The sequence below is a fragment of the Rana temporaria genome, chromosome 5 (genome assembly GCF_905171775.1).
Source record: "Rana temporaria chromosome 5, aRanTem1.1, whole genome shotgun sequence".
Taxonomy (NCBI): Eukaryota; Metazoa; Chordata; class Amphibia; order Anura; family Ranidae; genus Rana; species Rana temporaria.
This window is the reverse complement of record NC_053493.1, coordinates 391,719,354-391,734,684: the sequence shown is the minus strand read 5'-3', so window position 1 is coordinate 391,734,684 and position 15,331 is coordinate 391,719,354. Positions and strand designations below refer to the sequence as shown.

General features: G+C 43.4%; 1 protein-coding gene across 1 annotated transcript in view; it reads left to right on the top strand.

Annotated features, from left to right (window-relative positions):
- ANXA13 (annexin A13) overlaps positions 1-15,331 on the top strand; it is a 65,602-nt gene that overhangs the window by 25,271 nt on the left and 25,000 nt on the right. Inside the window, exons 4-8 of the mRNA XM_040354931.1 lie at positions 3,922-4,092; positions 6,080-6,113; positions 6,194-6,273; positions 12,110-12,178; positions 14,690-14,791. Of these exons, the coding sequence (XP_040210865.1) occupies positions 3,922-4,092; positions 6,080-6,113; positions 6,194-6,273; positions 12,110-12,178; positions 14,690-14,791 (456 nt within the window). The remainder of the gene's footprint in view (positions 1-3,921; positions 4,093-6,079; positions 6,114-6,193; positions 6,274-12,109; positions 12,179-14,689; positions 14,792-15,331) is intronic.

The following is a 15,331-nucleotide window of genomic DNA, read 5'->3' as shown; positions in this document are numbered from 1 at the left end:
CATTACCACCAGGGCTTTTTTCAGGGGGAACTTGGGGGAACTCAGTTCCACCACCTCTGGCTCAGACCCTTTGGTGCCTGCTCACCACAATCACTCGTAAACACAGAAGTCTGGTTTCTGTGTTTACAAGTGACAGCTCTGCACTCTGTGTGTAACCACCTGAACTCTGCACTCTGTATGTAATGCAATCCTGGTATTTAATGCCCCTTTAAGACCCTTCTACTGTTTGTGAAATCTGAACGGGGTCGTGGTTGAGTTCCTGCACCTATTTTCTGAGAAAAAAAGCTCTGATTACCACCATGCATTACTATAACACATGTTATAATCCGTGTCATTACACATGTTATAATGTGTTCTGGGGTAAATAAGCCCTTACAGCAGAGGTCCGCCGATTTTTTATTTTTTAAAAGTCAGCAGCTACAAATACTGAAGCTGCTGACTTTTAAAATAAGGACACTTAACTGTCCAGGGCGCCCGCGATGTCGACACCTGAAGCCGATCGATCCCTCAGCAGTTGGGTGCTGCCGCCACCATCTTCAGCAAGGGAAACAGGAAGTGAAGCGACTCGCACTGTGCGGTCCCACTGGTCCCTGCTGTCTTCTGGAACCTGTGTGTCTCAAAAAGACAGCTTGGGGGGACAGAAAAGGTGCCGGAAGTGGCAAAGATACCTGCGGGTCGCTCGGGTATCTATGCCCAAAGTGGAAGCAAAATAACTTTATTAGACAGGTATCTGTTCCCCCCTCCCCCTGAAAGGTGCAAAATGTGACACCGGAAGGGGGAGAGGAACCGAAAAAGCGGAAGTTCCATTTTTGGGTGTAACTCCATTTTAAAGTGACTCTGTCATAAGAAAAGTATGGAGACTGCCATTGCTGCCCCTCTTTTTTAAATTCTAGTTGCCTGGCTGGGTCTGGCTTCAATTCTTTTAAACCACAGGCCCAGAAGTGCTGTAAATAATCAGACTAAGTCACGTTAATGTAGAGGAAAAAGGGGACAAGGGTTTGGGACTTTATATGAGGCCAATTGAATGTACCTCTATTTCCGAATTATAAAGTAGCACGATTTGGAACTTTATATGAAACATGCGGCCAGGGAGGCATCACAGCATAATACCATAGTAGTGTCTGGTGAGTATACCATAGATTATGACCATATATCTTAACATGATAACATAATAACCAGCATAGTTAAATAGGAAGGCTTTATTCCATGACATAATGCATAGTAATATGATAGCATAATGGCATAATAACACAATAGTAGCATAATAAAAACACCAGACTAATTGCTGCGTATCTCCACAGTAAAACATGATATTAATTGGTATGATCCACTGAAACATAATATTGGTAACAGTTGTAAGATATATAACAGGGGAGGGAGCATCTAATAGCTCGACGTATTTCGTAACTGTAATGCCACTCTTCAGGAGCAGATGCAGGATAGATTAAGGTCTATAAAACGTTAGAAATAGATATTAAATTGGGAAATTACCGTATTTATCGGGGTATTGCGCGCTCCGGCGTATAGTGCACACCCCTAATTTTGACCCTGTAAAAAAACATTTTATTACATTTTACTACTTACAGTTTTGGTGTCTTGCCCGGCGTCCATCGGCGGCCTCGTCCGGTCCGGCGTCCGTCTGCGGCCTCGGTGGTGTCCTCCCGGCTTCTCCCGCACTGTCTTCATGTCGAATCCCCGCTTCCCGCTCTCAGTTTGAAGCCTCCTCCGACGTATACCGAGCGCAGTACACTCGGGCATATTCGGCCAGGCTCGGCTTCTCACGCATAAACGTCACAGAGCGTGACTACGAGCGAAGCCGTGCCTGGCCAAATGTACCCGAGTGTACTGCGCTCGGTATATGTCGGCGCAGGCATTCAAACACGGCGCGGGAAGCGGGTATTGGCGTATATCGTGCACCCACGTTTTTGCCCTGATTTTCAGGGCAAAAAAGTGCGTGGTATACGCCGATAAATACGGTATATAGAAAAAATTGATATAGAGGAATGAGTCCCCCATTCATACTGACAAATCAAATATAAGTCTGGGCATGGGCATGGGCAACTCATATTTGGTATGTAAGTATGAGTGGGAGACTCATTCCTCTATATCAATTTTTTCTATATAATTATTCAATTTAATATGTATTTTTAACATTTTATAGACATCTATCCTGCATCTGCTCCTGAAGATTGACATTACAGCCACGAAACGCATCAACGCTATTAGATGTCCCCCACCCCCGTTATATGTCTTATAACTGTTGCCAATATTATGTTTTATTGGATCATACCAATTTATATTATGTTTTACTGTGGAGATACGCAGCAATTAGTCTGGTGTTTTTATAATGCTACTATTGTGTTATTATGCCATTATGCTATCATATTACTATGTATTATGTCATGGAATAAAGCTTTCCTATTTTACTATGTTGGTTATTATGTTATCATGTTAAAGCGGAGGTCCACACAAAAATGGAACCTCCGCTTTCAGAACCCTCCCCCCTACGGTGTCATATTTGGCACCTTTCAGGGGGAGGGGGGTGCAGATACCTGTCTAAGACAGGTATCTGCATCCACTTCCGGGCATAGACTCCCGCAGGGGTCACGCCCCCCCACTGTCTTCTGGGAATCACACAGGTCCCAGAATACAGCGGGACCAGTTAGGACGTGCAGCCCCAACGCTTCACTTCCTGATTCCCTCACCCAGGATGGCGGCGGCAGCATCCGAGGACCGAGGAACGGATCAGCCTTGGCTGCCGACATCTGGGGCACCCAGGACAGGTAAGATGTCTCCCTGGCCGCATGTTTCATATAAAGTCCCAAATCTTTCTCCTTTATACTTTAATGTAGAGATTTGCAGATTGGCCATTAAATGGAGTTCTCAGTGTTATCTGTCAGCCTGTGTGGGGCACTACTCCTCCTCCTATTGACCACCAACCCTGAGGCCATATTTATTCTCACTGATGCCAGGCCTGGGACATTTTCTGCCCCCCGATGGACACAATCCGGCCCTCCTAAAGTGTAAAGGACAATAAGCTGGCCCTTTGTTTGAAAAGTTTGGAGACTCCGGGGCAGATCCACAAAAGGATTACGCCGGCGTATCTATTGATACGCCAACGTAATTTTAAAATTCCCGCGTCGTATCTTTTTTTTGTATCTACAAAACAAGATACGACGGCATCTCGGAGGGATCCAACAGGCGTACGTCTTAGTACGCCGTCGGATCTTAAGGTGCAATATTTTGGCGGCCGCTAGGTGGCGTTACCGTCGAAATCCGCGTCGAGTATGCAAATTAGCTATTTACGGCGAACGTACGTCCGGCCGGCGAATTTTTTTACGTCGTTTTCGTTCGGCTTTTTCCGGCTTATAGTTAAAGCTGCTGTTATGAGGCGTATTCAATGTTAAGTATGGCCGGCGTTCCCGTGTAAATTTTAGAATTTTTTATGTCGTTTGCGTAAGTCGTTCGCGAATAGGGATTTGCGTAGAATGACTTCACCGTCGTGAGCATTGGCTTGTTCTGGGTTAATTTCGAGCATGCGCACTGGGATACCCCCACGGACGGTGCATGCGCAGTTAAAAAAAACGTTGTTTACGTCGGGTCACAACGTATTAACATAAAACACGCCCCCATTACATCCATTTGAATTCTGCGCCCTTACGCCGCCAAAGATACACTACGCCGCCGTAACTTACGGCGCAAATTCTTTGTGGATTCGAAATAAAAAAAATAAGTTGCGGCGGCGTAGTGTATCTTAGATACGCTGCGCCCGGCGGAAGATTACGCGCAGGTACGTGGATCTGCCCCTCCTGCTCTACAGGATAAATCTCCCTAATTGAATGATCATAAAAGTTTAGCAACTCACTGAATTCCTTAGATATTACCTGTAGATTTTTTTTTAAATAATTCTTGATTTTCTAGGAATTAGAAAGCGTGTTGAAGAGTGAATTGAGTGGAAACTTTGAGAAGACCGTCCTGGCACTGCTGGACCGGCCTTGTGAGTTTGACGCTAGAGAGCTGAGGAAAGCAATGAAGGGGGCTGGAACAAAGGAGTCGGTGCTGGTTCAAATCCTCTGTACAAGGGACAACCAGGTACGGTATGGACCCAACTACTACCATCTTTCGAGGGCCTTTGTCAAAGAGCTTGTGTTGATAGGCAAAAGTATCCCGGCTTTCAAGTGCATTCTGTTTATGTTTGAGATTAGTTTACTATGTGCCCTGGCGGTGAATGGTGTTTTTCCAGTTTCGCACCACACTATAATGAACAAGTCCTAAGTCCATTTAAAATATGTCCATCTAAGACTACCCAATTTCTCTGTCAAATGAACAGTGGCCAATTTAGACAGAACCAGTGGCGACCCGCTCATTAGGGGCACAGCCCCCCTAATCCATGCACCCACACCCTAATCGCCTTGCAGGGTGCCGGATGCATGGATTTCAATGTGTTTTTTTTTTTTGGAAGCACGTGATTAGAGCCTATATGCAGGGCCGGCCCTATGATGGGACCGGGTGGTACCATGGGTACCAGGCAGAACTTTTAGGGGGGCAGCATACTGATGCCCGCCAGCCCATTCTGCCAGCTCCACTACCCAAATAAAATTGATGTCCTTTTTTTCCCACAAATAGAGTTTTCTTTTGGTGATATTTGATCACCTCTGCGGTTTTTATTTTTTGTGCTATAAATATATATATATTTTTTAACTTTTTGCTATAATAAATATCCCCAAAATTTAGAAAAATAAACTATTTTCTTCAGTTTAGGCCAATATGTATTCTTCTACATATTTTTGGTACCAAAAAAAAACAACACAATTAGCGTACATTGATTAGTTTGCGCAAAAGACATTGTGGCCGCCGGCAATTCACAGGTCCCTTTATACTCCTGGATACATGTATAGAGCCATGGCAGGTCCTTTTATACGCCTATATGCATGTATAGAGCCATGACAGGCCCTCTTTATACATCTATAGAGCCATGACAGGCCCTCGTTATACTCCTTTATACATGTATAGAGCCATGACAGGTCCTCTTTATACTCCTATATACATTTATAGAGCCATGGCAGGTCCTCTTTATATTCCTTTACATGTAAAGAGTCTAGACAGGTCCTCTATATACATGTATAGAGCCATGACTGGTCCTCTTTATACTTCTTTATACATGTATAGAGCCATGACAGGTTCTCTTTATACATCTATAGAGCCATGACAGGCCCTTGTTATACTCCTTTATACATGTATAGAGCCATGTCAAGTACTCTTTATAGTCCTATATACATTTATAGAGCCATGACAGGTCCTCTTTATACTCCTATACATGTATAGAGCCATGACAGGTCCTCTTGATACTCCTATACATGTATAGAGCAATGAGAGGTCCTATTTATACTCCTTTATACATGTATAGAGCCATGACGGGTCCCCTTTAGTTATCATGATATAAAATAATGAATATGGGGGCCTTTTGGTTGGCGTGATTTTTTTTCTGGGGTGGGGGGGCAGCATGTCATTCTTGGTCCCAGGCAGCACAATGTCTTGGGCCGACACTGCCTATATGGCTTCAAAAAGGGTGGGACATTAGCAAATACATTTTCGCTAATGTCTTCCTGCTTCTCCTTCCAGCCAATCAGAAAGCGGTTCCTGAGACCCGATTGGCCAGGGAGTCATTAGGACTCCCGGCCAATTGGGTCTCAGAAGAACCCACTCCCTGTTTACCCGGAAGGAGAAGCAAAAGCCCCGGTTCTTCCCTCTGCAACCTTCTCCCCGCACCTCCACTGCAGAATAAGATAAGGCCATGGATCGCTGCCTTCCTGATCGATCGAGCACTGGGGGTGGTGCGAGTGGATCGCTGCCTTCCTGATCATGCAAACGCCGGGGGGGGGGGTAATTGTAAGCGAGTGCGGGGGGGATTTATGCGAGTGTCGGGGGGCGCAAATGAGGGGACCAGGTTTGTTTGCCGCTCCCCTCAAAATTTCGAACACCAGCCGCCACGGGACAGAAGTTAATTCAACTACCAGCATGTAATTTTTTAGATCATCTTCAAGTTCGGAATATGTCAATCTCTCTCTCTCTTTTCCAGCAAATACGCAACATAAAAGCATCCTACAAGATGCGTAAGTACATTTTTCTTCGTTTTAAATGACAGCAATTAAATTTTTTTTTCATATTTGACACATTTTTTATTTTTGCTTAGTGTTTGACAGAGACTTGGAGGACGATGTAAAAAGTGATACCAGCGGATACTTCAAGAAGATTCTCGTGTCACTGCTGCAGGTAAATTATACCAAACCGTTTGGCAGAAAATTGCCAGCATGTAGGAAAGTTTCTGTGAGTATCACTACAAAAAGTCTTTGCTCTTAATGTGAATCTGGAATGGTCCAAACTTTTCTAAGTTACCATAAGTCCAGGCACATTATGGTGCCTACATCTCCCATTTGATCATAAGGAACCCCTTGGATTCTTGGATTCTAGGCTAGGGCTATTAATGGGGTCTTAACCACTTAAGGACCGCCGCATGTACATTTACGTTGGCAGAATGGCACGGACAGGCACATGAACGTACCTGTACGTCCCTGCCTAGACGTGGGTTGGGGGTCCGATCGGGACCCCCAACCCCCCCCCCCCCCCTCGGTACATGCGGTGGTTCCCGTGGCTGTCCGAGCGATCCGGGATGAGGGGCCGGCTGTTTGTTTTTGTCCGCCCCCTATGGATCGCTCCCAGCCAATCCGCGCGCTCCCCCGTGTGTCACATCCTCTGCCTGTGTAAACACAGGAAGAGGGAAGTGATGTGATCTCTCCTCTCGGCGGTATTTTCAACCGCCGCTGAGGAGAGATCACATCACACAGTGAGTCTGCACAACACTACACTGACACCAGTACACGCAGGCACATTAACCCCCCCGATCACCCCCACCCCCCTGTCACAGTGTCACTGAATGCAGTGATCATATATGTACTGATCACTGCATTTAGTGTCAGTGTGACAGGCAGTTAGTGTCAGGTCCAGGGTAGCCCCCGTACCCCCCCTAATAAAGTTTTAACCCCTTGATCACCGCCCTAGTTAACCCTTTCACTCCCTATTGCCAGTGTCACTAAGCGATCATTTTTCTGATCGCTGTATTAGTGTCGCTTTTTTTTTTTTTTTATTGCGATTTTTTTTTTTTACTAAAGCCATGTGGCTGAATACATTTTGGCCTAAATGTTTGACTCAAATTTAGTTTATTCGATTTTTCTTATAACAAAAAGTAAAAAATATATTTTTTTTTTTTAAAATGTCGCTCTATTTTTGTATATAGCGCACATAATAAAAATCGCAGAGGCGATCAAATACCACCAAAAGAAAGCTCTATTTGTGGGAAGAAAAAGACGCGAATTTTGTTTGGGAGCCACGTCGCACGACCGCGCAATTGTCTGTTAAAGCGACGCAGTGCCGAATTGTAAAAACCCCTTGGGCCATTTAGCAGCATATTGGTCCGGTCCTTAAATGGTTAAAGGGTCACTAAAGGAAAAAAAAAATTGTTGCTGAAATGACTGTTTACAGGGTATAGAGACATAATAGTTAACTGATTCCTTTTAAAAATGATTCAAAATAGATAAAAACCAATCATATAATGTACCTACAGTTTAGTTTCGATTTTGCTGTTGTTTCCTGGTTCTCTGATGTACAGAGCCAGAGAGCCAATAGAGGGCAGTGAAGGTTTTGCAAAACGAAACTGGATTGGTGCTGAGGGGTTTTAGACACACCTCCTTGATTAGTCACCAAAGTGAGAAATCTCCCAGTACTGTGGTGATCAGGAAACAGACAACCAGGAAGTGTCCAGAACAGAGAGGATTTACAGCAACATCAAAGCAAAAACGAACAATGAGGACATGAAACCGGGACTGCAGTAAGGTAAAGGAAGCTATTTAGCTAAAAAAAAAAAAATTCCTTTAGTGACCCTTTAACTTTTACTCAAGCCCGGATTAAGCCCTACTGTTTGGTGCTAAGCTCCATTCATTAACCTAAAGCCTAGTACACACGGGCCCGAATGTTGGGCGACATCGGCCTGTTTAATCAAAACAGGCTGTCATTCTGCCTGTGTATGGCAGCTGGTCCAACAGAAGCTGGCCATTTGGCTGGCTTCTGTCGGACGAGCATGCTAGAAAACCAGCATCCGACCGTCTCCCGATCAACGATCTCAGCCAATTGCTGAGAGCACTGACCGGAGTGTTCTGGTGGGGGAGCCACCTCCCTGTTAGAACACAATAGAACAGCAGGGGAGATTGCTGTACTAACATCGGATTGTTAGTACATCGGCTCTGACCGGAGCTGTCAGTTTTTTTTGTCGTTGAACCTGCTGGGTTCAACGAAAAAAACAAAACAAATGGAAGTACTAGGCTTAGTACAGTTAAATGATGGGGATGGGGCTTAGTGCTAAGAGGAGGTGGGACTTAAAGCCCAACTTCCAGGAAATGTGAACATTTTACCTTGCAGTTGGGCAGCATTTACGATGCTCTCCGACGCCCCCCACCTCTGGCCACATGCGGTATTGCATGCAGCAGAAGTTAATGCAAAACAAATTATGTTTGTTTCCATTGACTTCTATGGGGAAACTCGCTTTGATATGCCAGTGCTTTGGATTACAAGCATTCTCCTTTAACGGCTTATGCTCGTAATCCAAGGTTCCACTTTACTCTACAGACACAGTGACATGGAAGCACTTTGTATTACCGTATTTATCGGCGTATACCGCACACTTTTTTGCCCTGAAAATCAGGGCAAAATCGTGGGTGCGCGATATACGCCGATACCCGCTTTCCCGCGCCGAGTTTGAATACTGCGCCGGCATATACCGAGCGCAGTACACTCGTGTATAGTCGGGCAGGCTCGGCTCCTCTCGCGCTCACGTCCTGGACGTACAGGACGTGAGCGCGAGAGTAGCCAAGCCTGCCTGACTATACACGAGTGTACTGGGCTCGGCGTGGGAAAGCGGGGATCGAGCGGGGAGGACGCCGCAGAAGGACGCCGGACCCGACGAAGAGGACACCCTAAGCCGCACACGGACGCCGGACCCGACGAGGCCGCCGATGGATGCCACGCAAGACACCAAAACTGTAAGTACGAAAATCTTTTTTCCACAGGAATGCGGGTCCACTTTAGGGGTGCGCGCTATATGCCGGAGCACGCAATACCCCGATAAATACGGTAAATTTATATTTCTAACAAAGATTGCCCACTGGTTTTGGAAAAATATCCTCTATGTAAGCCTATTAGTTATATACATATTTAATCATACAATTGACTACAAACCATTCTAATTTCCCTTAAAACAAACTTTTTTGACAATCTCAATAAAGACAAGAATAGGGAAAGACATTCTATTAAAAACATCCCTCCAGACAGATGAGTCAGGTCCCTTTGCCTGTATTATAAGGGACATTTGCTTTCCTTTACTCTCAGGATTTCAGTCTCAATACCTAAAATAGCTGTGGTTACATTTGTCGGCACTGTTTTGGTAAGAGAGGCGGTAAATGCGCACTGGGGAACGTCAAACCTTAGTGATCAGAATTTTTGCAGCTAAATTTGCTGTGAACTCTGTGAACTCCTCTTGCTTAATTCTAAAGGCCCATACACACGATCTGACTTTTTGACAACAACGGTCCGACGGACGTGTTTGATCGGACAATCCGACCGTGTGTATGCTCCATCAGACAATTGTTTTCCGTTTTTCATCGGACAAATGTTTGCTGTGAATGCTCTCAAACTTTTCGACAACAAATGTCAGATGGAGGATAATCCGATCGTGTGTACACAAGTCCAAAGTACAAACATGCATTCTCAGAATCAATGCTAAAGATGAGCCAACAATAGCAGAAGTTGCCCAAAGGGTGGCGGTAAAGAGATGAAAAACCATGTGATTTGGTGAAAGTTGGCTGAAAATGTTCTGCCGTGTGTATGTAGAACAAGTTCATGGCCAATGCCCATTCGAACCAAAATCCATGGAAAAGTCATATGGAAGTCCGATCGTGTGTATGAGGCTTTAGTTTTTTCTGTACAGTAAAATGGGGAATAAAATGCAAATTAAACATTAGGGTGTCCGTTTATGAAGCAGTGAAATCTATTCACTGCTTCGTTTTCCGGCATTCACGGTGGAGATTTTTCTCCCCTGTGTGCCGGTTTATGAAGCAGAGAAGATCACTTCACCCTTGGAGGAGTAAAGTGGTCTACCAACTCTTCAAACACTGGAGAACAGCCCCCGATACTGGAATCTCGTGAGACTTTACGAGATTACAGTACCAGAAATTCACAGGAAAACCGAGATGTCAGTTTATTGAGCAGTGATAAATTATCACCGCTCAGTACACTGACAGACAGCGTGGGTAATGTAATTAAAATAAACAAGTCCCCCTTCATAATAACAGTCCCGTCAAATAGGACCTAGTCCCGGCTAATTTAGCCTGCCGGGACTTGTCCCGGCTAGTGGGGAAGGCAGGTGCGGCTTCTGGGTCTCGGCAGGCCTGTGTCCAGGTCTCTGTACATCGCACCGAAACCCGTTCAGCAGCCGCTTATCAACCTCTACCCTGTCTCTGTCACTAGAGCGACATTTACCCTCTGAGACTGCTCAGCAGTGTCGGCCATCTTCCCGGAGACCGCTCCCCATTGAGGGCAATGCATCCAAGGTGCCGCCCCTCTCCCTACAACGCGGACAGGAAATCTCTGCACTAGTGCCCGCCGCACAGCCCACTCATCTCTTAATCATCTCAGCGGCGGTGACGTAGGGGCGCTCCCGGGTTACTCGTGACGCTGACGTCACGGACAGGCTAAACAGGAAGAGAGAGAGGAGAGACAGAGACCCACCGACCGACTGACTGACAGCCCAGGAGAGGTGAGAGCTGACTGGAGGGAGTGTGGGGTCTAGATAGAAACTTTATGACTTCATTTGCAGTAGTCCCACCATCCCCTGCCAGGCCCTTGGTATTGACAATTATGCGGAGTGGGTGGAGCTTCGGGGAAGTGAGTGTGGTAATTAATTAATAGCTGTGCTGCAAAGTGTCCCTGGAATTTTTTTTCAAATGTTGGCAACTATGTAATATATATATATGTATACACACACACACATTGTATATACATGTATATACACACACATTATATATATATATATATATATATATACATGTACACATTATATATATGTATGTATATATATGTATACACATAAATATTACAGGGGGACATAGTTACAGTGTTGGGGGGTCAGAACGAGGTAGAAGGAAGTTAAAAATCTTCCTCCTTCCTCCTCAGAATCCCCGGGATTCCCTCTTCACTCCCCCCTTCACCGCCTCTGAGATGGTGAATCGGGGAGTGTGAATTCTGACTCAGATCACCAGTGAAGCTCTCAGATCGCAGCTTCATAAACTGGCCGTTTCTGTGTCAGTCTATGAGACTTCTCTGTGTGTGGAGATAATCGGCGGGAAAACAAATTCAAACACTTCTCCCCCGATTATCTCTGTTTCATAAACTGTTTATGGGCTGTGATCAGTGGTGATCCCAAGGATCTTCACTGCTTCATAAACGGACACCTAGATCTTGGGAAAGAGGGGCATGGAGATGACATGCAACACAACACCTTGGCTACCTGCTTCTACAAGTGGCATCAGCATTTGGACTATGCAGGTAACCATGGCATAAGATTTTCCCACCAATAATGTTGACATCTGGTGACGGGTAATGGACTATGCATCCTGGCACACACCACTAGCACAGTATTGTGCCTTGTGGGATCCAGGATGGTTGGGTGGGCCTCTACTTTGCCAATTTTCTAGTAGTGTCAACCATTTTTGACCAGCTATAGATCATAAAAATGACCACATGAATAAAGGAAACTTACCACTATCAGTTCCTATATCTTGCAATTTGGGCAACATGATTTCTTTAATCATCATTGTGCCATCATGTGCCATCGACTTGGACAGAGAGATCAGGGGAAGGGGCACGTGGGGGAGGAATAATTATGTTAGGTTTTGGATAGATTGAGCTGTCCATGAACCTTATTAATTCATTGTCAAGTAAACATAAGTTTCATTGATGCTAATTTTGTCATTTTATAATTGTCCATTTTGTTTCTTGGTAGGCAAATCGCGATGAAGGTCTAGAAATTAATGAAAAACGTGCTGGCGAGGATGCCCAAAGGTTATATGAAGTAAGTAATAACTTTATGTCGCTGAAATGACAGTGTCCCACTATGAACGTATTCCATTTAACCACTTTACTACCGGGCCAATTTTGGCACTTCTCTCCTTCATGTAAAAATCACAATTTTTTTGCTAGAAAATTAATCAGAACCCCCAAACATTATATATATTTTTTTTTTAGCAGACACCCTAGGGAATAAAATGGCGGTCATTGCAACTTTTTTTCTCACACGGTATTTGCACAAATAATTTTTTAAATGCTTTTTTTTGGGAAAAAAAAACGGTTTCATGAATTAAAAAATAACAAAACAGTAAAGTTAGCCCAATGTTTTTGTCTAATGTAAAAGATGATGTTACGCCGAGTAAATAGATAACTAACATGTCATGCTTTAAAATTGCGCACACTCATGGAATGGCGCCAAACTTTGGTACATAAAGTCTCCATAGGTGACGCTTTAACATTTTTTACAGGTTACCATTTTCGAGTTACAGAGGGTCTAGTGCTAGAATTGTTGCTCTCGCTCTAACGCACGCAACGATACCTCACATGTGGGGTTTGAACGGAGTTTACATATGTGGGTGGGACCTGCATGCATGTTCACTTCTGTGTGCAAGATAACGGGGACAGGGGCGTTTTGAAACATTTTTTTATTTTTTTATTTTACTTAATTCTTTTTATTTTTACACTTTATTTTTTTACATATTTTTTTTTATCACTTTTATTCCTATTACAAGGAATGTAAACATTCCTTGTAATAGGAATCAGTGTGACAGGTCCTCTTTATGGAGAGACCCCCACATCTCTCCTCCAGGCTTACTAGCATGAAATTGGTAAAAAAAAATAACCGATCACATGCCGACAGCCGCGATTGCGGCTTTGTTTACTTCCGGGTACCGGGCGTGATGTCATAACGTTGCGCCTGGGCCTCCGACGGTCATAGAGATGACTGGTGACCATCTGGTCCCAAAAATGTGTCAAAAGTGTCCAATATGTCCGCCATAATGTTGCAGTCACAAAAAAAATCACTGATTGCCGCCATTACTAGTAAAAAAAAAAAAATATTAATAAAAATGCAATAAAACTATCCCCTATTTTGTAAACACTATAAATTTTGCGCAAACCAATCGATAAACGCTTATTGCGATTTTTTTTTACCAAAAGTATGTAGAAGAAAACGTATCGGCCTAAACTGAGGAAAAAAACATTGTTTTTATATATTTTTGGGGATATTTATTATAACAAAAAGTAAAAAATATTGATTTTTTTTTCAAAATTGTCGCTCTTTTTTTGTTTATAGTGCAAAAAATAAAAACCACAGAGGTGATCAAATACCACCAAAAGAAAGCTCTATTTGTGGGAAAAAAAGGACGCCACATTTGTTTGGGAGCTACTTCGCACGACCGCACAATTGTCAGTTAAAGCGACGCAGTGCAGAATCGCAAAAAGGGACCAGGTTCTTTACCTGCATAATGGTCCGGGTCTTAAGTGGTTAAGATTTCTCTTCACTTCCTGTCACGTAGACAGGAATGAGAGTAATTCTCTCCAAAGTGAGGGAAACCGCGTCTTGGACAGATGTCCCATTGGAAGACTTCCTTCTATTCCTTGTTTTGTAATGACAACTCAAAATTTCCCTTTACTTTTAGTCCCAGTGAAAATTGTACCAGGACAAATAGAATTGGTGAATCTTCCTAGCTGGGACACAAATGGCAATACAAACCTGAGAGAGGCTTTAATCCTTGCCTACTATATCCAAAACGTAAAAAAAAAAAAAGTACATTTTTTTTGGTACCCTTTAAACAGTGGTGAGGAGAAGTTGGGTACAATGAACAACAATGTTTTGGTGTAACCAGGATTGGATGCACTTATCAAAGAGAAATTGTCAAAGTAAGGCTGGAGTTGGAATAATAGTTACGGTATCTAGTGTTTGTCAACTTTGGGAATCTAGGGGATATATAAATAGCGGTGTTTTACCGCGAATTTACCGCGATTTTAACGCTCCACTATAGGCGTATCCAGTGTGAAAGGGGTCTAATGAAGAAACATCAGTGGCTGTCCTAGCTTCATTCAGCAAGAGCCCACAGCGTAGCACTCGCCGCATGTCACTGGAGAGCACATTGAACACATTTTATAAGTGGTCAGAAACTTGTAAATAACTCATGAAAGAATAAAGTTACGTTAAAACCAAGCACACCATTGTTTTTCTTGTGAAATTCCCAATAACTTTGATGTGTCACATGACCCTCTTCCTATTGAAAAAACAAAAGTTGGATTCAAAATGGCCAACTTAAAAATGGCTGCCATGGTCACCACCCATCTTGAAAAGTTTCCCCCCTCACATATACTAATGTGCCACAAACAGGAAGTTAATATCACCAACCATTCCCATTTTATTGAGGTGTATCCATATAAATGGCCCACCCTGTATAATAATTTGAATGTCCCGGATGTGATAAAATTGGACTAAAAGAATTAGAATGTGTTTATTATTTCTCTGTTAGCATCTTATTTGTTTTATTAGGCTGGACAGTCTCGATGGGGTACCGAAGAATCAGAGTTTAATGTTGTCTTGGCAACAAGGAACTACATGCAGCTTAGAGCCACATTTAAAGCATATGAGATTGTAAGTATTGGGTAAGCGTAGGTTAACTACCTGTCCATCCATTGTATGTTTTAACAAAAAGGCATGTTTTTTTTATTTTTTATTCTTTGCTCTTCTGGGTAAAATAGAGCAAAAGGACTTTATAACCACAGGCGCACCAACTTATTATTAGCACCACATCCCTTGGTTAGATAAATACAAGAGGATAAATTTGGATTTTCAAGGTGCAGAATGAGATTAAATATTATCAACTATGATATATAAAAGATTTTTTATTTAAAGAGCAAATAAAAAATTGTTAAAAGGTAACAATTGGCAAGTACATATCAATAAAGTTTTATGGATACAGCACTGTGAAATGGAGTTCCCAACATGTTTCGCCCATATGTCTGGCTTCTTCAGGGGATGCTGTTCAATTAAAGGTACAAGCCTTTCCAGATCTCTTGAGATGTTAATCAAATCACTAGGAAATGTCGCAGGTGTCTGTCTGGATCAAGAGAACTGTGTGCTATAGGTGACCATAGGGGGCATTCAAGGACCAGAAAAACAAGGTTTTGCAGT